The following is a 16,893-nucleotide window of genomic DNA, read 5'->3' as shown; positions in this document are numbered from 1 at the left end:
TGTATACTTCGGTCATGCTGGTAAATTAGTTGGCCGGACTGTATGTATCCGTAACTCTCCTATTTTTATATGCTACAAGGCCTCTTTTACATTCATAACTCTCGTGCCCGTGTTCGCAATCAATAGCTGTCCATGTCTGCGCGATTGCAGTTATCACCCCACGATTGCGTAGAAGGTTTGATCGAGTGATACCCGACTTTCCCCTTCGCGGTCATGCCCTCTAGCAATCGCTATCATAATAAATCTCTTTTCTTGTGTTCTTTTATCATGACTAGTGCTGAGGAAAATCTGCAATTCCAATTGTCCCTAAATGGTGCCGGAACACCCCGAGCCCCTTGGTCAATGATTCAAAATCATACATAAATTATATGAACATGTTATTAGCTATGGAATAAAATTCTATATCAAGTTCCTATTTTGATATTATTTGATAGGCCAAATCATCATTTTTTTTAAAATTTTTCTAGGTATAAAATACCCAATTTTAGCCTCTTAAAATTCACGATTTAGCAATTCAAATAGTGTATAAATCAAGTATACTATTGAATTTAGGAACCTCAAATATTTGCTCGAAACTCCATCAATTTGGATCCCATGCCCGAGCTCCAAAACCCCAAACTAGTGAAAAATGGCTACTGAATATTGGAATAAGTTTTTTATAGGGATAATTACGGCCCTAAAAACTTCGGCCAAGTAGTTTACAAAATACAACATGTATAGGTTGTGTACACTTGTACTAAAATATACATATACTATACATATAATATACATACTTATACACAACATATACACTAATATGTTGTGTATATTCTGTCCATGTTGGTAAAATAATTGGCCGAATTATATTTATCTGTAGCTTTCCCATTTTTATATGCTACAAGGCCTCTTTTGCTTTCACGATTCATGGGCCTGTGCTCACAATCAATAGTTATGCATGGTTGCGCGCGATTGCATAGAAGGCTTGATCGATAGACTCGACTTTCCCCTTGCGATCACACCACCTGATCTCGTGATCATGATCAACGTATTGGGAAAAGGGCACCAGTACGATAATAATTTACAATTTTAATTGTTGCTAAATGGTGTCAAAACAACCCCGAGCCCCTCGGGTCCCAACACAAACATACCAATAAGTTTAAAAATATAATATTAATCTATACTAAAAAAGAGGAACTGAGTCATTACATTGAAATAGATGAATTAATAAAAAAAACTACTCCCTCTATCTCATTTTGAGTGTCTTGCTTTCCTTTTTTATCTGTCTCAAAAGAGTGTCTTTTTTTTATATCTAGTAAGTTTTCTAATCCCAAGGCGAGTTTAAGACCACAAGATTTGAAAGACTACGCACATCTTTTATTTAAGATCATAAGATTCAAAAATCTCCTTTTATTTCTTAAATTCCGTATCCAATCAATTTAAGACACTTAAATTGGGACGGAGGGAGTAATATTTTTAATCGGGAGAGAATATATATTAGTGCACATGCCCTCTAAATTTCCACTTTGGGGTTGCGAAAGAAAAAGGTCGGGGAGAAGTAGACAAATCTAGACAATCTCAAAGTACGTGGCCTAACCAGGGGCGGAGCCAGGATTTTCATCAAGGGTGTTCATATTTTAGGACAGGAGATGTGTGAGGAAAAAAAAATAGCGCATGAAGAAAATACACAGCCGGGATTCGAACTCGCGTCCTCAGCGAGAGTTTGCACATCCTTACCCGCTGGGCTACCCTTCTTTTCTATGTAGGTTGTTCATTACTAGTATATATCCACAAAATTTTATATTTAATATAGACATCCGACAATTTTTTCCGACGAAGGGTGTTCATATGACCACCCTTTTGACCACCCCTTGAATAGGTGTGGCTCCGCCCCCGGGCCTAACATTTTGAACATCTTGGAAACAACGTGTCTCCCCCTAACCGTTCTCTCTCTCTCTCCCTGCCTGCATGCACAACTTCCCTTTTTCTCTTCCAAATTCTTCCTTTCTTGCACATTTACCTACTATTTCTATAAGCCTAACAATAATCACTTTTGTATAGGTAATCCCCCCACCTAAACTTCTCCTACTTTTTCAACCCCATCTGGTTTTATTCCATTTTCTCTGCTTTATTAGATTCTGTTTCTCTTCTTTATTTACCCACCTTTAAAGTGGAAAACAGAGACACAGTTGTGTTTTTCTTTCTTTTGGGGTGTCAATGGAAAAGAATAATGGGTTTGATCGTCGTTTGAGTGATTCGTGTGAGGTTCCTGTTGATTTCGAAGTCGAAATACACGAGGAAAATGGCAATGAAACGAAAAAAGAGACTAATGGCGATACTATCAATGTGGAAGGTATGGTTTTTGATTCTTGATTCTTGATGAATTCTTAGCAAGTGTTATCTGAGAAGAATATATATATATATATATATATATATATATATATATATATATATATATATATATATATATATATATATATATATATATATATATATATTTTGTTAATTCTTGATTTAATGAGTTCTTATCAAGTGTTATATGAGAGCAGTTATTCATGTTTTCCTGAGAATGGTTTGTTCATAAGTTGGTATGTTGCGGCTTAGTTATTTTTGCTTGATGTCTCATTTGCTTTTTCTTACTCAAAAAAAGGTCTCATTTTCTTTGAATGACACTGAATATGCATTAGTGCTGTTATATATTTTGTACTCCCTCCGTCCCAATTTAAGTGTCTTAGTTTGACTAGGCACGAAATTTAAGAAATAAAGACAAACTTTTGAATCTTGTGGTTCTAAATTAAAAATGTGTGTACCAAAATGTCCTTTGAATCTTGTGGTTATAGACTTGCCACGTAGGATGTTTGAATTGTCAACTTACTAAATATAGAAAGAGACACTCTTTTTTAGACAGACCAAAAAGGAAAGTAAGACACTTAAATTGGGACAGAGGGAGTAATATATATGAAGTAGGATTGTCCTGCAACGGAAGGCAAAATGAGTTTGAAGGCTTCATCTATGAAAAGCCTTGGTATTTTCAGGTTTTATTTAAACTTGAATTTAAATGGAATGTCTATTCATGAAATAAGATGACTATTCAGAATAGTAATTTTCTAACTCTATAAATTAGGCCTTCCTTCATGAAGTGGCTAAGCAAACTCTGCAGGTATAAACATAGACTTTGTTGTATCTTGAATCCTAAAGGGTATTGCTTGTATTTTCTACGGGCAATATCACTTTAAGGAAAGTCAATTCTTTCACACCTCAAAGCCGTTTTCTGGTTCGATTATATTTTCCTATTTTTCTAACAAGTGCTTCGGGTGAATGTGGTCCGGAGTAACAGATTGTGAGAAAATGTTTCAAGTTGCACTTGTTTTTTGCGCGTAAAACAGGGAGGCTAGGACTCTTAATTACATATTTACTTGTGAACACATTATACTTGGTATTCTGGATTGGCAGATAGAGCAGCTGGAAGAACATATCTAATAGGGTCTAACTTTTTATTACGTACTCCAAAGTTTGTTTGTTTCTCTTTTGTTCATTACAAAACTAGAGATTTGCCACGAAGAAGGTGAATCTTTGTGCTTCCTAGCTAGATAATTGGTGTTGTATATACATGGTTGGTGCTGTGATTGCTTTGTGGTGTTAAAGTATACATCACATTTGTATGCATAATTCTTTAACATGGTGGGAACTGCCTTCTTTTGCGTCATCACCTTCTGCTCTGGCTAACAACTTTGTGATCGAGTCATCTTTTCCTTTCTAATACTATCTGGTATTGGTTATTGGATTTTTCTGATGGCTGATAATTTTGGGAGACAGAAGTTCTTAAGTACTCTAATTTTGAATAGCTTAAATGACCTTTGGGCTATCGATTTGTTGTCTAACGTACTGTGTATAGTTCAACTTCTAATCGGCTTCTGTGGGAGCAAGTCTGCTTCCAGTTACTTACCATTTCATGGACTTATCCGGTTGTTGATAGTATTTGTGTCATAGTTTATTATTTGATGGCTATTCTTAAGATATTTGTTACTCATACTGTGTCTTAATATTAATATGCTACGACCAGGATCTGCTAGCGAGAATTGTGCTGGGGATAGTGTTAAAAATGTGGAAAAGCCTGTGGAGAAATTGGAACCTGGTACCAGTCAGCCAGTTAAAGCTGTTGGAAGACGCAAACAAAACCAGAATAGAGCTCTAGGCCTGCTAACAGCAAAGCTTTTTGATGATAAACTTCCTTTAAGAAAAAAGGTAGGATTAAAATTACATAATTATTACATGTTCTCTGTTGTATCTGTTTCTGATGATAAACTTCCTTTAAGAAATTGGAAGCTGCATTTTTTCTTTTCATTAATTAATAAAGCCTTAGTTATTCTTTCTGTCTGAGGAAACAGAAATCTGTGAAGCCTCAAGACAGAACAATATCAAGCATTAGGCGTATTTAGGATCTTGTGAATAAATTATGTCGTTTCCTTGAAGGCAGGAGTTTTCTTGTGTAAGAATATGACATTAAATTGCTAGAGTTTTGTACCTTTTCTGGAGCAACTAAACATCTTGCTGCTAACACTAATTATTGGCACTTCGGATTCATAGAAGATATACAAATTAGATCATTGCACCGAAACATCAAGCTCCATATCTGTATTAGCTTGTATAGATTTAAAGTGTGTGTAGTTTTATTTTTTATTATAGGTATCTAGGCACTAGTCAAGCTCCAAATTTGTTGCTCATATTGTGGGGGTGGCAATTTCCATTTTTTCAGCCTTTCCCGTGATACAGACCATAATCATTCCTCATAGTAACCCAAAGTTAATTTGGACATATTTAAATGTTATGAAATTTAGAGGTCTCTTTCTACCTTATCTGCTCATTTGTTAAGAGAGCCTTCACCAGTGTCTTTCATTTAAAAGGTTAAAGGACTATAAATGAATTTACTTGGTTTCTGTTCATTTACCATCACTTGGGTGAGTTTGAGTTGATTTTATCATGTAACAATAGTAATGTCCTAATAATGGATGATCCTTGTTACCAGACAACCATCTTCTTTCAGAAATCATTTTTTTTTTGAAACCTGTACCTGGTTTTGTAATTTGTGACAAAACCTAAAATTTGCAGCTCAAATTGTTCAATAGGCTTGCAACTGTTCAAGATGATGGTACTGTGCAATTTGAAGTTCCGGGGGATATTAAACCCGGAAAACTTGATTTTGGCACCGGAGTTGTTTACAATGGAGCTACAAGTGAAGCAGCAAATGATGTAGCTGATATTCCAGAGTTACCTCCGTTGCAAATTGTTATGCTCATTGTTGGGACGAGGGGAGATGTCCAACCCTTTGTTGCCATTGGGAAAAAGTTTCAGGTTTACTTGCCTTCCTACTCAACAAGCACAACCATCTATAATTTAATAATCTACAACATTTATTAGTTAACGTACACACTCGCTTTTACAATGTGACTATGTAATAATGATAACTTCGATACACAAATATATATATAACTTCGATACACAAATATATATATATATATATATATATATATATATATATATATATATATATATATATATATATGTGTATGTATGTATGTATGTATATATGTATGTTTCCAATCCATGAATTTCTGGATGATACATGTCATTATTCTTTTACAAAGTAAGAATGATATCAATGTTTGTTTAGGAAAATAGCATCCGTAGCAATTTCTGGACGAGTCTTTGATAATGTTCCAGTTAACTGTGAAGTCAACTAATAAGCATATTATAGCTTGGAAGTGGAAATTTCTTTTGCAGGAAAATGGTCATAGGGTGAGACTAGCAACTCATGCAAATTTTAAAGAGTTCGTCTTGGGTGCTGGATTGGAATTTTATCCTCTAGGTGGAGATCCAAAAGTTCTAGCTGCATGTGAGTAATCACTGAGAACCTTATTCACTCCCTATTCATTATGTCATATTTCTCATATTCAGGTTTTAGTCAAGCATACATATCACCACTAAAAGTATTTTGTAAACTAAGAAGCAAGTTGATCACTGCATATATGTTTTTGCAGACATGGTAAAGAATAAAGGGTTTTTGCCATCTGGACCTTCTGAAATACTTATTCAACGAAACCAAATAAAAGATATTGTATTCTCCTTACTACCTGCATGCGTAGATCCCGATCCAGAGTCCAATGTTCCATTCAAAGTAAACGCCATTATCGCCAATCCTCCTGGATATGGTAAGACTATCAGCTTGATGAATTATAATATGAAGTACTCGTGCTTTGATAGAGTTGCTTGCGTTGTAGGTTTTACCTTCACGTTGTTGCTAGGAAAAAGTATACATCTTCATTCCCTATCTTTCCCTTGTGTATGTCAAAAGATTGGTTCTTTAACTTTTGAACAACTCATGTTGTCAAAAAATATATTGCATTGCATCCATTTAAACTGTGGGTTTTTGTAAAAGCAAGCACAAACATAGAACACAGTATATGAGTTTCAAAGTTTCAGATATGCTGATTCCTCTTCTTCAGGTCAGTGGATCTAGCAATTATTAGATTTTATCTACATTATACTTCTCCGTATAGCAAAACTTTGGAACAAGGAAAACAATCCTGGTGGCACCGCTATCAGATAGTTTTCAGATCTTCTGTTCTCACGTTGAACTCTTTCAATTAATGTAGTGCCGCTCTTTTTATTTTGCATTTTCTGCTCAAGATTTGATTTTGGCACTATATCCTGATCTTGAGATTTGATTTTGGCACTATATCCTGATCTTGGAAGTAGTCATCGGAGACGGTAGACATTTCCACTCTTATTTGCTAACTTGTTCCATGCCGATGGTTGGTTCATGACAAGAAGTACTACCTAACCTTATTACCAACTGATATGTCTTACATTTTCTTGGAACGTCAATTTGCATTAGCCGTATAGGAAGTGGTGAATTTTAATGTAAAGTTTAGAGTTTGGATAGCATTGCTCATACTTAAAGTCAGTCGGTCGATTACTGCATGGAAAAATCTGCAACTTAATATATATACCTTCTGTCCTTGCTGATGTTTTATTTAAATGAGACATTAGTTTCACAAAGTAAAGAAATTTGACATTTAGATCCACGTAACAAGGTGGATACACCATTGACTCTCTTGTCACAGGTGCTTCCTACCAGTATTGCTGGCATCTGGAAGCAATTCTGTTTATTAAATCTTGTTTATTTAGTTGGAAAGGATTTGATTCAAGAGTACAATAATATCTGCTGATTTTTTTCACGATTGATGATATGTTAGATCAAGTACAATTTCCTACATATTTGTGTGGTTTAACTTATTCATTGCTTTGACTTCTTGTTTAGGACATATGCATGTAGCAGAGGCCCTGAAAGTACCATTGCATATATTTTTCACAATGCCATGGACGTAAGTGATCTATTTCAAAAATAGATTTTCTTCTCGGGTTTCTTTTTCAAATCTTGTCTTTCTATCTGAGTAGGATTATGGAGTTTCTTGTGACATGCGACCTTTTTAAAGTTTCCTGCTCTCGTTCCTTGGCAGGCCTACTAGCGAGTTTCCACATCCTCTCTCTCGTGTCAAGCAGTCAGTTGGTTACAGAGTGAGTGTTTGATGATATTCTTTTTCTTTAGCATTTTGACTTCACTTGATGTTTCTTTTGTATTATTTGTATCTAATTTCTGAATGCCTTGTGCAGCTATCATATCAAGTTGTTGATGGACTGATCTGGCTTGGGATTCGGGATGTGATAAATGACTTTAGGAAGAAAAAGTTGAAGCTAAGGCCAATAACTTATTTGAGTAACTCCAACAGTTTTAATCCAGATGTGCCTTATGGGTATATATGGAGTCCACACCTAGTTCCTAAACCCAAAGGTCTCTTTCTAAATATCTTGTTATAGACTCTACCTTGTGTGTTACATGGTTGAGATGCATAGTGAATATTTGGTGGTTCATTCTCAACATAGTTTAATAGTTTTGATTGTAAATTGTAGATGTCTTTGCCCAACCTGTCTGCCTTTTTTAGTTGCTTCACATTTATGCTTCATAAGTTGATAGTTGAAATTTAATTGAACGATACATCTGTTCTTGTTCTAGATTTCTCTGTAATGCCCCTCAGATGGTCAGTTTGGACCAAGTAATATGTAGGTTTGGGTCATATTCAGAAATAGCTTTTGCATTCAATTGGAAGCTGTTTCATGGTATGACCATGTAATAAGCTCTTTCAGGTTTGAACAAGCTTCTGTATCTCTTTCCTTCCAAGGACATTGAAATGGCGGAGGTTTGGCACAGCATTAAATACGAATTTAGACAAAAATAATAAAAAGGTTTAAAGTCAGAAGGAGATGTTACTTCCGTAAAGTAGAAACAAGTGACTCTTTAGTGGGTAATAGAAGGCTCACGAATGAATCCACATACTACAGTTTTGTCCTAATTAAGTTATATGTCATTTTCAATTTCTGTTTAAATTATTAGGCCATTTAATCTCGTCTCCTATACTTTCACTGGTTAAATTCATTTGGATGCTTGTAGGATTTCTCTCCTGTTTCTCATAGGCGGAATGTACATCTTCTCTTTTCTGTAGATAACAGTGGGTCTGCATCAATAGATAAATGAGATCTGCTACTTCATTAGTTTAGTTTAGCATCTTGATTAGGGGTATTCTCAATGCTGGGAACTACACGAGTATTCTCACATATAGTATACTTGTGAGGAAGTACAAGACTGTTTTGAAGTGATTCCCAGCTGCTGTTAATAGTCCGTAGTTGAATGTTGTGTCTGTTAGAATAGGAATGGATTTGTTTATAGCATCCTACATGGAAAAGGATTGGGATGTAGTGTCTATAAATAGGGGTCAATGTAATAATGTAGATACACAATTCAAGAATATTTTTCTCCCATAATTTCTCACATGATATCAGAGCAAGACCCATCCCAATTATTGTTTCCCGATAGTGGGCCCCATATTAAAATTGCCCACGCACCAGATGTCCAGCCCTTGGCGTGAGGTGGGGTGTTAAAATATCACACATCGGTGGTTTAAGGGATAGGTGGACTCCTTATATGGGCTTGGACAATCCTCCCCTCATAAGCTAGCTTTTGGGTTGAGTTAGGCCCAAGATCCATTCTTTACATGGTATCATAGCCAGGCCCATCCCAATTCATGATTTACCGATGTTGGGCCCATATTAAATTGTCCACGTTCCAGATGCATTTTTTTGCACGGATTGCCCTTCTTTTGGGGTGGTCTTTAAATTTTACCCCTCATATTTGTGTTCTTTAAGTTTTGCCCTTCGCTTGGATACCTGAGGTTCTGGGTTCGAACCTCCGCTCAGGCATAAAATAAAAAAATAATTTCGCAAGGCAGGGCTGGGGGAAGTGTATGCCGGATCCGGCATACAATCCTTAAGGAAACACTAAAGTTATGCCGGAGGGGGCAGACTTTGCCTTGAGACATATATATATATATTTTTTTTTTACTTTTCAAGGCAAACTTTTAATTATGCCTTAAGGAAAAGTTCCGCCTTGTGGGGCATACTTTTAGTTATGCCTTAACTAAAAGTGTGCCCCATAAAATATAACTAAAAGTATGCCCCATAAGGCGGAACTTTTTCTTAAGGTATAACTAAAAGTTTGCCTTAAGGAAAAGTTCTGCCTTATGAGTCATACTTTTGGTTATGCCTTAATTAAAAGTCTGCCCCATAAGGCATAGTTCCTTAAGGAAAAGTTTTGCCCATTAGGCATAACTAAACTATGCCTTGAGGAAAAGTTATGAGATCCGGCATAAAGTCCTTAAGGAAAAACTAAAGTTATGCCGGAGGGGGCAGACTTTGCCTTGAGACATATATATATATATATATATATATTTATTTTTTTTACTTTTCAAGGCAAACTTTTAATTATGCCTTAAGGAAAAGTTCCGCCTTGTGGGACATACTTTTAGTTATGCCTTAACTAAAAGTGTGCCCCATAAAATATAACTAAAAGTATGCCCCATAAGGCGGAACCTTTCCTTAAGGCATAACTAAAAGTTTGCCTTAAGGAAAAGTTCTGCCTTATGAGGCATACTTTTGGTTATGGCTTAATTAAAAGTCTGCCCCATAAGGCATAGTTCCTTAAGGAAAAGTTTTGCCCCATAAGGCATAACTAAACTATGCCTTGAGGAAAAGTTATGCCCCCTCCAGTATAACTTTAGTTTTTCCTTAAGGACTTTATGCTGGATCCGGCATACACTCCCTCTAGCCCTGTCTTGCGAAATTATTTTTTTATTTTATGCCTGAGCGGGGGTTCGAACCCAGAACCTCAGGTATCCAAGCTAAGGGCAAAACTTAAAGACCACAAATATGAGGGGCAAAATTTAAAGACCGCAAATATGAGGGGCAAAATTTAAAGACCACCCCAAAAGAAGGGCAATTCGCCAATTCGCCTCCAGATGTCCAACCCTGGGCTTGAGGCAGGGTGTTGAGTTCTCTCACATCGCTGGGATAAGTGGTCATTGGTCTTCTTATATGGACTTGGGCAATCCTTGTCTCATTAGCTAGCTTGCTTTTGGGGTTGAGTTAGGCCCAAGATCCATTCTTTATGATGTCTTTCTTGGTTCATGTGGTAAAAACAGAATGTAATGCCATATTTGATTGTTGAGATGGGAGTTGAAGTTGGGTGGGAGTTCACTGGTGACTATTCGTACTATTCTACTACCTGAGAAGCATGCTTGAAGAAGTTTTGGAGGCTTCATCATGAATTAGTTTACAAGGGAGTACAGGCAGAATAATGCACACTATGCTTTTTAGCTAGAACCTGCGTAGAAACCCTTACCTCTGCTTTGAAGTAGTATTTCACGCTTAAGAAGGACCTGCCTAGAAACCCCTGGCAGTATTGTTCTCTTCTGTACTAGTAAGAGGACACTCTCCTTCTGTTGGGACTACCGTTATTTTTCTTTTTCGCTTTCTAGTTCTACCTGCCTTGATCCCCGCCCCTCTCTCTGTCAGATGTAAAAACTGTATAGCTGATATAGCCCTTGATTTCATTTCCCAAGGTAGTCACACAGTAGTAGTTAGTTATTACAACCAACTTTGAAGTTCTTGTACCAGAGAGGAATAGCCTAGCGGGTAAGGACTATCCACTTCCAACTATAAGGTTTAGGGTTCGAGTGACCAAGAGAGAAGAAGTGATAAAGGGCAGCTGTGGGCTCCTGGGTAAGGAGGTTTGTTTTTTTCTTTTTTTGAGAAGAGGGGGAGGGGGGGGGGGGGGGTAGAGAGCGCTAGAAGCTGAGCTCTAAGTTCAGCTATATTATGGATTAAACCACAACTAAACCTTGGTACACCATAATTTTGACTGTGCCTTCCAAGGATGCAAGCCATATACACCTTTCTCCGGGAAAAAATGCAAGCCTTCTACAATCCAATACAGCTAAAGGACAGCTCAGACCATAGTAATGGATAGATTTGTACGCACAGAACACTAAATCTTTGTAGGGTGAAAAAAATAAATATCATGGTTTGATCCAAATTGAGAATTTGGGAGAAGCAAAAATGAGGAATTGGAGTTATGAGCAAGGAATTTCAAATGGCCAAAGTGGCTAATGGCAAGGTTGGTTTAACAATAATAATAACTCAAATTCTTTGCTGATATAAGGGAAGACAGAGAAAAAGGATAATATAGCTGAAAAAGTTGTATCTACTTTCTCATCTATTTGCTTCTTTTCTGGTGATGCATTTTTTATTCACTTTCTAGTATTGTTCCAAATCTAAGGTGCATATTTATCGGCTGATGCATGACTAAAGAAATTTGATTAAGAAAGTTGGAGATTATCTCCATTTTCCTACTCTTAGTATGTCTTTAATTCTTCGTACATATGTCTTAGGTAGATGTTGCCTTTTCCACCGTTCAAGTTTCTTCGTAGCTTCGAAGTTGCTAAATTTTGTTACTCCAAAATCTCTGTATGGGTTTGTGCTTAGCATAGTTCATAAGCAAAGTACTCGATTTGTAATCCTATTTTATCAGCCAAGTAACCAACATTTAGATTTTTTAAACTGTTATTTATTCTTTCTTGGCAAAATTAATCCGCGATAGGTGCCATGTGAAACCAAGTAAGTGCATCTCTAAGTGTAACATGCTGCTATTCCTTTTGATAAAGATGGAATGCTGCATCACAAAGGTTACTGTATATTCTGCAAGTAAATTCTATTAGAAGATAAAGCTTCTTGCTCTCTCCATTTTCCCTCTGAACGTGGTTGTTGAATTTTGTCACTAAAGAGTTGTCCATGTATCATTTTGGTGCCTTCCTTATTACTGAGGGAACTGGTAGCAGAACATGCTGTCTGAGTAACACTATTATTTCTACTGGGTGATTTGCAGATTGGGGCCCAAAAATTGACGTCGTGGGGTTTTGCTTCCTAGACCTTGCTTCCAGTTATGAACCACCAGAATCACTTGTTAAGTGGCTTGAAGATGGTGAAAAGCCCATATATATTGGCTTTGGAAGTCTTGTAAGTTGACCGCCAATAATTTCCTTTTGCTACTATGAGTTTAAGCTACATGGGATTCAAGATCAACTGCAATATTATACCCATTTATGTCGGCTTCTTAAGTATCATGCTTACCTTTGTAAGTCTTGCAAGTGTTACAATAACCACCACTAGTTTCTTTCTTGCTATTCATGAGTCTACCTAGATTCAAAGTCAGCTGAAATGTTATGCTAATTGATATGGGCTTTCTAAGTATTGTCATTAACTTTTAGTGACAATTTCTTAATATTGTTTTTAACAGCCTGTTCAAGAACCTGAAAAAATGACCGAGATAATTGTTCAAGCTTTAGAAATTACTGGACAAAGAGGTATCATTAACAAAGGCTGGGGTGGCCTTGGGAGCTGTAAGCACTTAAATATTTTGATTTGTCGCACCATGTGTACTACCTACCGCGATTCACCAGGTTTATGATTGATTATGTTGGCTGATAACACAAAACATCTTCTCTCAGTGAAGCAACCAAAGGATTTTGTGTACCTGTTGGATAATTGCCCTCATGATTGGCTGTTCCTGCAATGTGCTGCTGTGGTATGGTTTCTTTACCTCAGTTAATTGGCGTGTTTTCATCTAAATTTGGATGCACCCCGTGCATAAGCGCCTGATCCCCCAGCTTTTCTTCTTAACTGTTAAAAAACTGAATTCTGGATTGATGATTTGTGATGTGGTTATGCAATAAATTTTATAAGTTGAGGAATTGTGATTCCACCCACATTTACAGGTCTGTCTTGTATCACAAACTTAGTTTAATGAGGAAACTCCTTGGGTGATTCACTTAGTTTGTTGATCCAGTTTAATTCTTGGGTTAGTCCCTAATTGTCGACACCCTATTATTTAAAGCTTCGTTTATCCTTTTTTTCCCATGGCTGCAAAAGGTTATTCTGCTTATTATCTTGGGTTATGGAATCTTAATCTACATGTGATGGAAAATAAAATAGGAGTTTGAGTGTTATTGGATAACATCAATGGATACTCTTTTTCCTGATATAGTGCAGCTGGGACACAAAGTAACTTCTGTATATGATGTGCAAGCCATATGTGCATCGACTTTAACCTCCCCTCAACTTGATAAAGTAGTTGGTCAATAACAACAACATACCCAGTGAATCCCACAACGTGGGGCCTGGGGAGGGTAGAGTTTACGCAGACTTACCCTTACCTTAGGTAGGGAGGCTATTTCCGGAAGACCCTCGGCTCAAGAAAAAGCATAGGAAAGGTCAGATACGGGCAAACAATTCAAAGAAATTATGAAAATGAAAACAACGAAAGTGAATAAGCCATGATAAACCATTCTGTGAAAACAGATACTCGCAGAAATCAAGAGACAAGAAACTATAGAGCAATGAAACTACTCGTAAGAAAGGATAAACGCGACTACCTACTAGCCTTCTACCCTAATCTGAGTCCTCCATACCCTCCTATCTAAGGTCATGTCCTCGGTAAGCTGGAAATGCGCCATGTCCTGTCTAATCACCTCTCCCCAATACTTCTTCGGCCTACCTCTACCTCTACTGAAACCGTCCATAGTCAGCCTCTCGCACCTCCGCTACCCGCATCTTGTCCTCCACCGAGGCTATTCCTACCTTGTCTCGGATAACTTCATTCCTAATCCTATCGCTCCTAGTGTGGCCACACATCCATCGCAGCATTCTCATTTCCGCCACTTTCATCTTCTGAACATGAGATTTCTTGACTGGACAACACTCCGTCTCATACAACATAGTTGGTCTAACCACCACTTTGTAGAACTTGCCTTTAAGTTTTGGTGGCACCTTCTTGTCACACAACACTCCGGAGGCAAGCCTCTATTTTATCCACCCTGCACCAATACGGTGTGTGACGTCATCATCAATCTCCCAATTTTCTTGTATAATAGACCCAAGATACTTGAAACTATCTTTCTTCTGTATGATCTGGGTGCCAAGCTTTACTCCACGTCAGCCTCATGCACTATATCATTGAATTTGCACTCCAAGTACTTTGTCTTGGTCCTACTCAACTTGAACCCTTTAGACTCCAGAGTTTGTTTCCAAACCTCCAGCTTAGCGTTAACTCCGCTGCGAGTCTCGTCAATCAATACTATGTCATCCGCGAACAACATACACCATGGCACCTCACCTTGAATTTGCCACGTCAATCCATCCATCACCAAGGAAAATAAAAATGGGCTAAGAGTTGATCCCTGGTACAACCCTATCACAACTGGGAAGTGCTTCGAGTCTCCTACCATAGTCCTTACCCTGGTCTTGGCCCCATCATACATGTCCTTGATCGCCCTAATGTACGCCACAGGTACACCTCTAGCCTCCAAGCATCTCCATAGAACCTCTTTAGGCACTTTGTCGTATGTCTTTTCTAGGTCGATGAATACCATGTTTAAGTCCCTTTTCCTCTCCCTATACTACTCCACCAGTCTCCGTACAAGATGAATAACTTCTGTAGTTGAGCACCTCGGCATGAGTCTGAACTGGTTCTCTGAGATAGACACGCCTCTCCTCATCCTCATCTCCACCACCCTTTCCCACACTTTCATAGTGTGGCTTAGCAGCTTGATTTTGTAGTTGTTGCAACTTTGAATGTCACCCTTGTTCTTATGCAATGGAATCATTGTACTGGATCGCCATTCTTCGGGCATCTTAGCCGTCTTAAAGATAACATTAAATAACCGAGTCAACCACTTCAAACCTGTCCTGCCTGCAGTTTTCCAAAATTCCCCAGGAATCTCGTCGGGCCCGGTCTCTCTTCCCCTACTCATCCTACGAACAACACACTTAACTTCCTCAACCTTTGTACTCCTACAATATCCAAAATCACGACACCTCTCGGAGTACTCCAAATCTCCCAACACAATGTCTCTGTCCCCTTCATCGTTCAAGAGTTTGTGGAAGTATGACTGCCATCTCCGTCTAATGAGAACGTCCTCCACCAGTATCCTGCCATCCTCGTCCTTGATGCACTTCACCTAATCTAAGTCACGCGCCCTCCTCTCCCTCGCCTTGGCTAGTCGGTACAACTTCTTATCCCCGCTTTTGTCCTCTAGTTCTGCATACAGGCATTCAAAAGCTGTTGTTTTTGCCGCCGTAACCACTAACTTTGCCTCCTTCCTCGCCATCTTATACAATTCCCTATTCGTCCGCTTCTCCTCATCATCCTTGCTGTCCACCAACTTCGCATACGCCACCTTTATTGCTTCCACCTTCTCTTGAACTTCTCCATTCCACCACCAGTCCCCTCGGTGCCGACATGTGGGATAGGACAGACCCGACATGTGGGATAGGACGGACATCAGTTATAAAAATTTGTTCGCCCTTTCAATCATTAAACAACCACTGATATGTGGATATTTTTTTGTTCATTCTTCCAGGTGCATCATGGAGGTGCTGGAACAACTGCGGCTGGACTGAAAGCCGCGGTAATATTTGATTTCATACATGATGATAATCCTGTATATTGTCTCAGTTTCTTATTTTTAATGATACACGTGGATGTTTTTCAGTGCCCAACAACCGTGGTACCTTTCTTTGGGGATCAACCCTTTTGGGGCGAACGTGTGCATGCTAGGGGGGTTGGTCCTGCTCCCATCCCTGTGGATGAGTTCTCCCTTGAAAAGCTGGTCACTGCCATCCAGTTCATGCTAGATCCAAAGGTAGTTTCTTCCGAGTGTTCTATTTACTTATTTATTTATATTATGTCTCTGGAGGGACGTCCATATATATTTTTTCTTAATCCGTTTTTATCATACATTTTTGAGCAATGTGCACATTTTCTGCTGGTATCATTATGATACATGCTGTTTGATAGTAATACTCTTGTGGTGTGCAGGTAAAAGAACGTGCATTAGAATTGGCAAAAGCCATGGAAAATGAGGATGGAGTGACTGGGGCTGTGAAAGCATTCTACAAACATTTCCCGCGAGAATCACTTGAGCCTAAGCCTGAGGTGGCGCCTCGTCCTCACCATTTCTTTTCCCTTAGACGCTGTTTTGGACACTCCCCTACTTCTGTATGATCACTGATGTTATAGAAATAGAAAAGCTCGTCGGATTTGTAATCTGTGTTTAAAAAAGAATTCATAAAATATAGGATCCAACACCATGATAGAATTCAAGATCATGATTAGATCTTGTCCCTGAGTTTGATAGTATTTCCGATTATGTTCTTTTTTTTTTTTTTTTTTTAAATTATCGATTACGGGTGTGTTCGGTACGGAGGAAAACATTTTCCTCAAAACTGGGAAAAATGATTTCCCTAATAAAAGTAGGGAAAACAAGTTCACAAGTTCATTCCACCAACCACCCCCACCATCCTACCCAACCCCAACCACCAACAGCCCACCACCTCACCTCACCCCACCCCCACGCACCACCCCATCTCCTCCCCCCCCTCCAAAAAAATAAATTTTTTTTTGGAAAAAAA

At 38.1% G+C, this 16,893-nt stretch overlaps 1 protein-coding gene across 4 annotated transcripts; it reads left to right on the top strand.

Annotated features, from left to right (window-relative positions):
- Positions 1-1,856: 1,856 nt before the first annotated feature.
- On the top strand, positions 1,857-16,643 carry LOC132614797 (sterol 3-beta-glucosyltransferase UGT80A2-like). Of its 4 annotated transcripts, none has more exons than XM_060329343.1 (14): positions 1,857-2,329; positions 4,040-4,221; positions 5,086-5,328; positions 5,758-5,869; positions 6,015-6,185; positions 7,298-7,361; positions 7,497-7,554; positions 7,651-7,828; positions 12,311-12,441; positions 12,722-12,788; positions 12,933-13,009; positions 15,843-15,890; positions 15,975-16,124; positions 16,301-16,643. In XM_060329343.1, the coding sequence occupies exons 1-14, from the start codon at positions 2,194-2,196 to the stop codon at positions 16,484-16,486; spliced, it is 1,803 nt and encodes a 600-aa protein (XP_060185326.1). In that variant the 5' UTR covers positions 1,857-2,193; the 3' UTR covers positions 16,487-16,643. The 4 variants fall into 4 exon arrangements, with proteins under 4 accessions (XP_060185326.1, XP_060185327.1, XP_060185325.1 ...); XM_060329342.1 differs by having other exon boundaries at positions 1,858-2,329; positions 12,722-12,824; XM_060329344.1 differs by lacking the exon at positions 5,086-5,328 and having other exon boundaries at positions 12,722-12,824.
- Positions 16,644-16,893: the final 250 nt, after the last annotated feature.

The sequence above is a fragment of the Lycium barbarum genome, chromosome 10, assembly GCF_019175385.1.
Source record: "Lycium barbarum isolate Lr01 chromosome 10, ASM1917538v2, whole genome shotgun sequence".
Lineage (NCBI taxonomy): Eukaryota > Viridiplantae > Streptophyta > Magnoliopsida > Solanales > Solanaceae > Lycium > Lycium barbarum.
This window is presented reverse-complemented; position numbering and strand designations above follow the sequence as displayed.

Bases quoted from the DNA above. Each gene is read 5' to 3' on its own strand.
- LOC132614797 (XM_060329342.1), top strand. From the start codon at position 2,194: ATGGAAAAGAATAATGGGTTTGATCGTCGTTTGAGTGATTCGTGTGAG. The intron at 7,829-12,310 runs GTCTCTTTCTAA...GGTGATTTGCAG, and splicing joins CCTAGTTCCTAAACCCAAAG to ATTGGGGCCCAAAAATTGAC. The intron at 15,891-15,974 runs GTAATATTTGAT...GATGTTTTTCAG, and splicing joins CGGCTGGACTGAAAGCCGCG to TGCCCAACAACCGTGGTACC.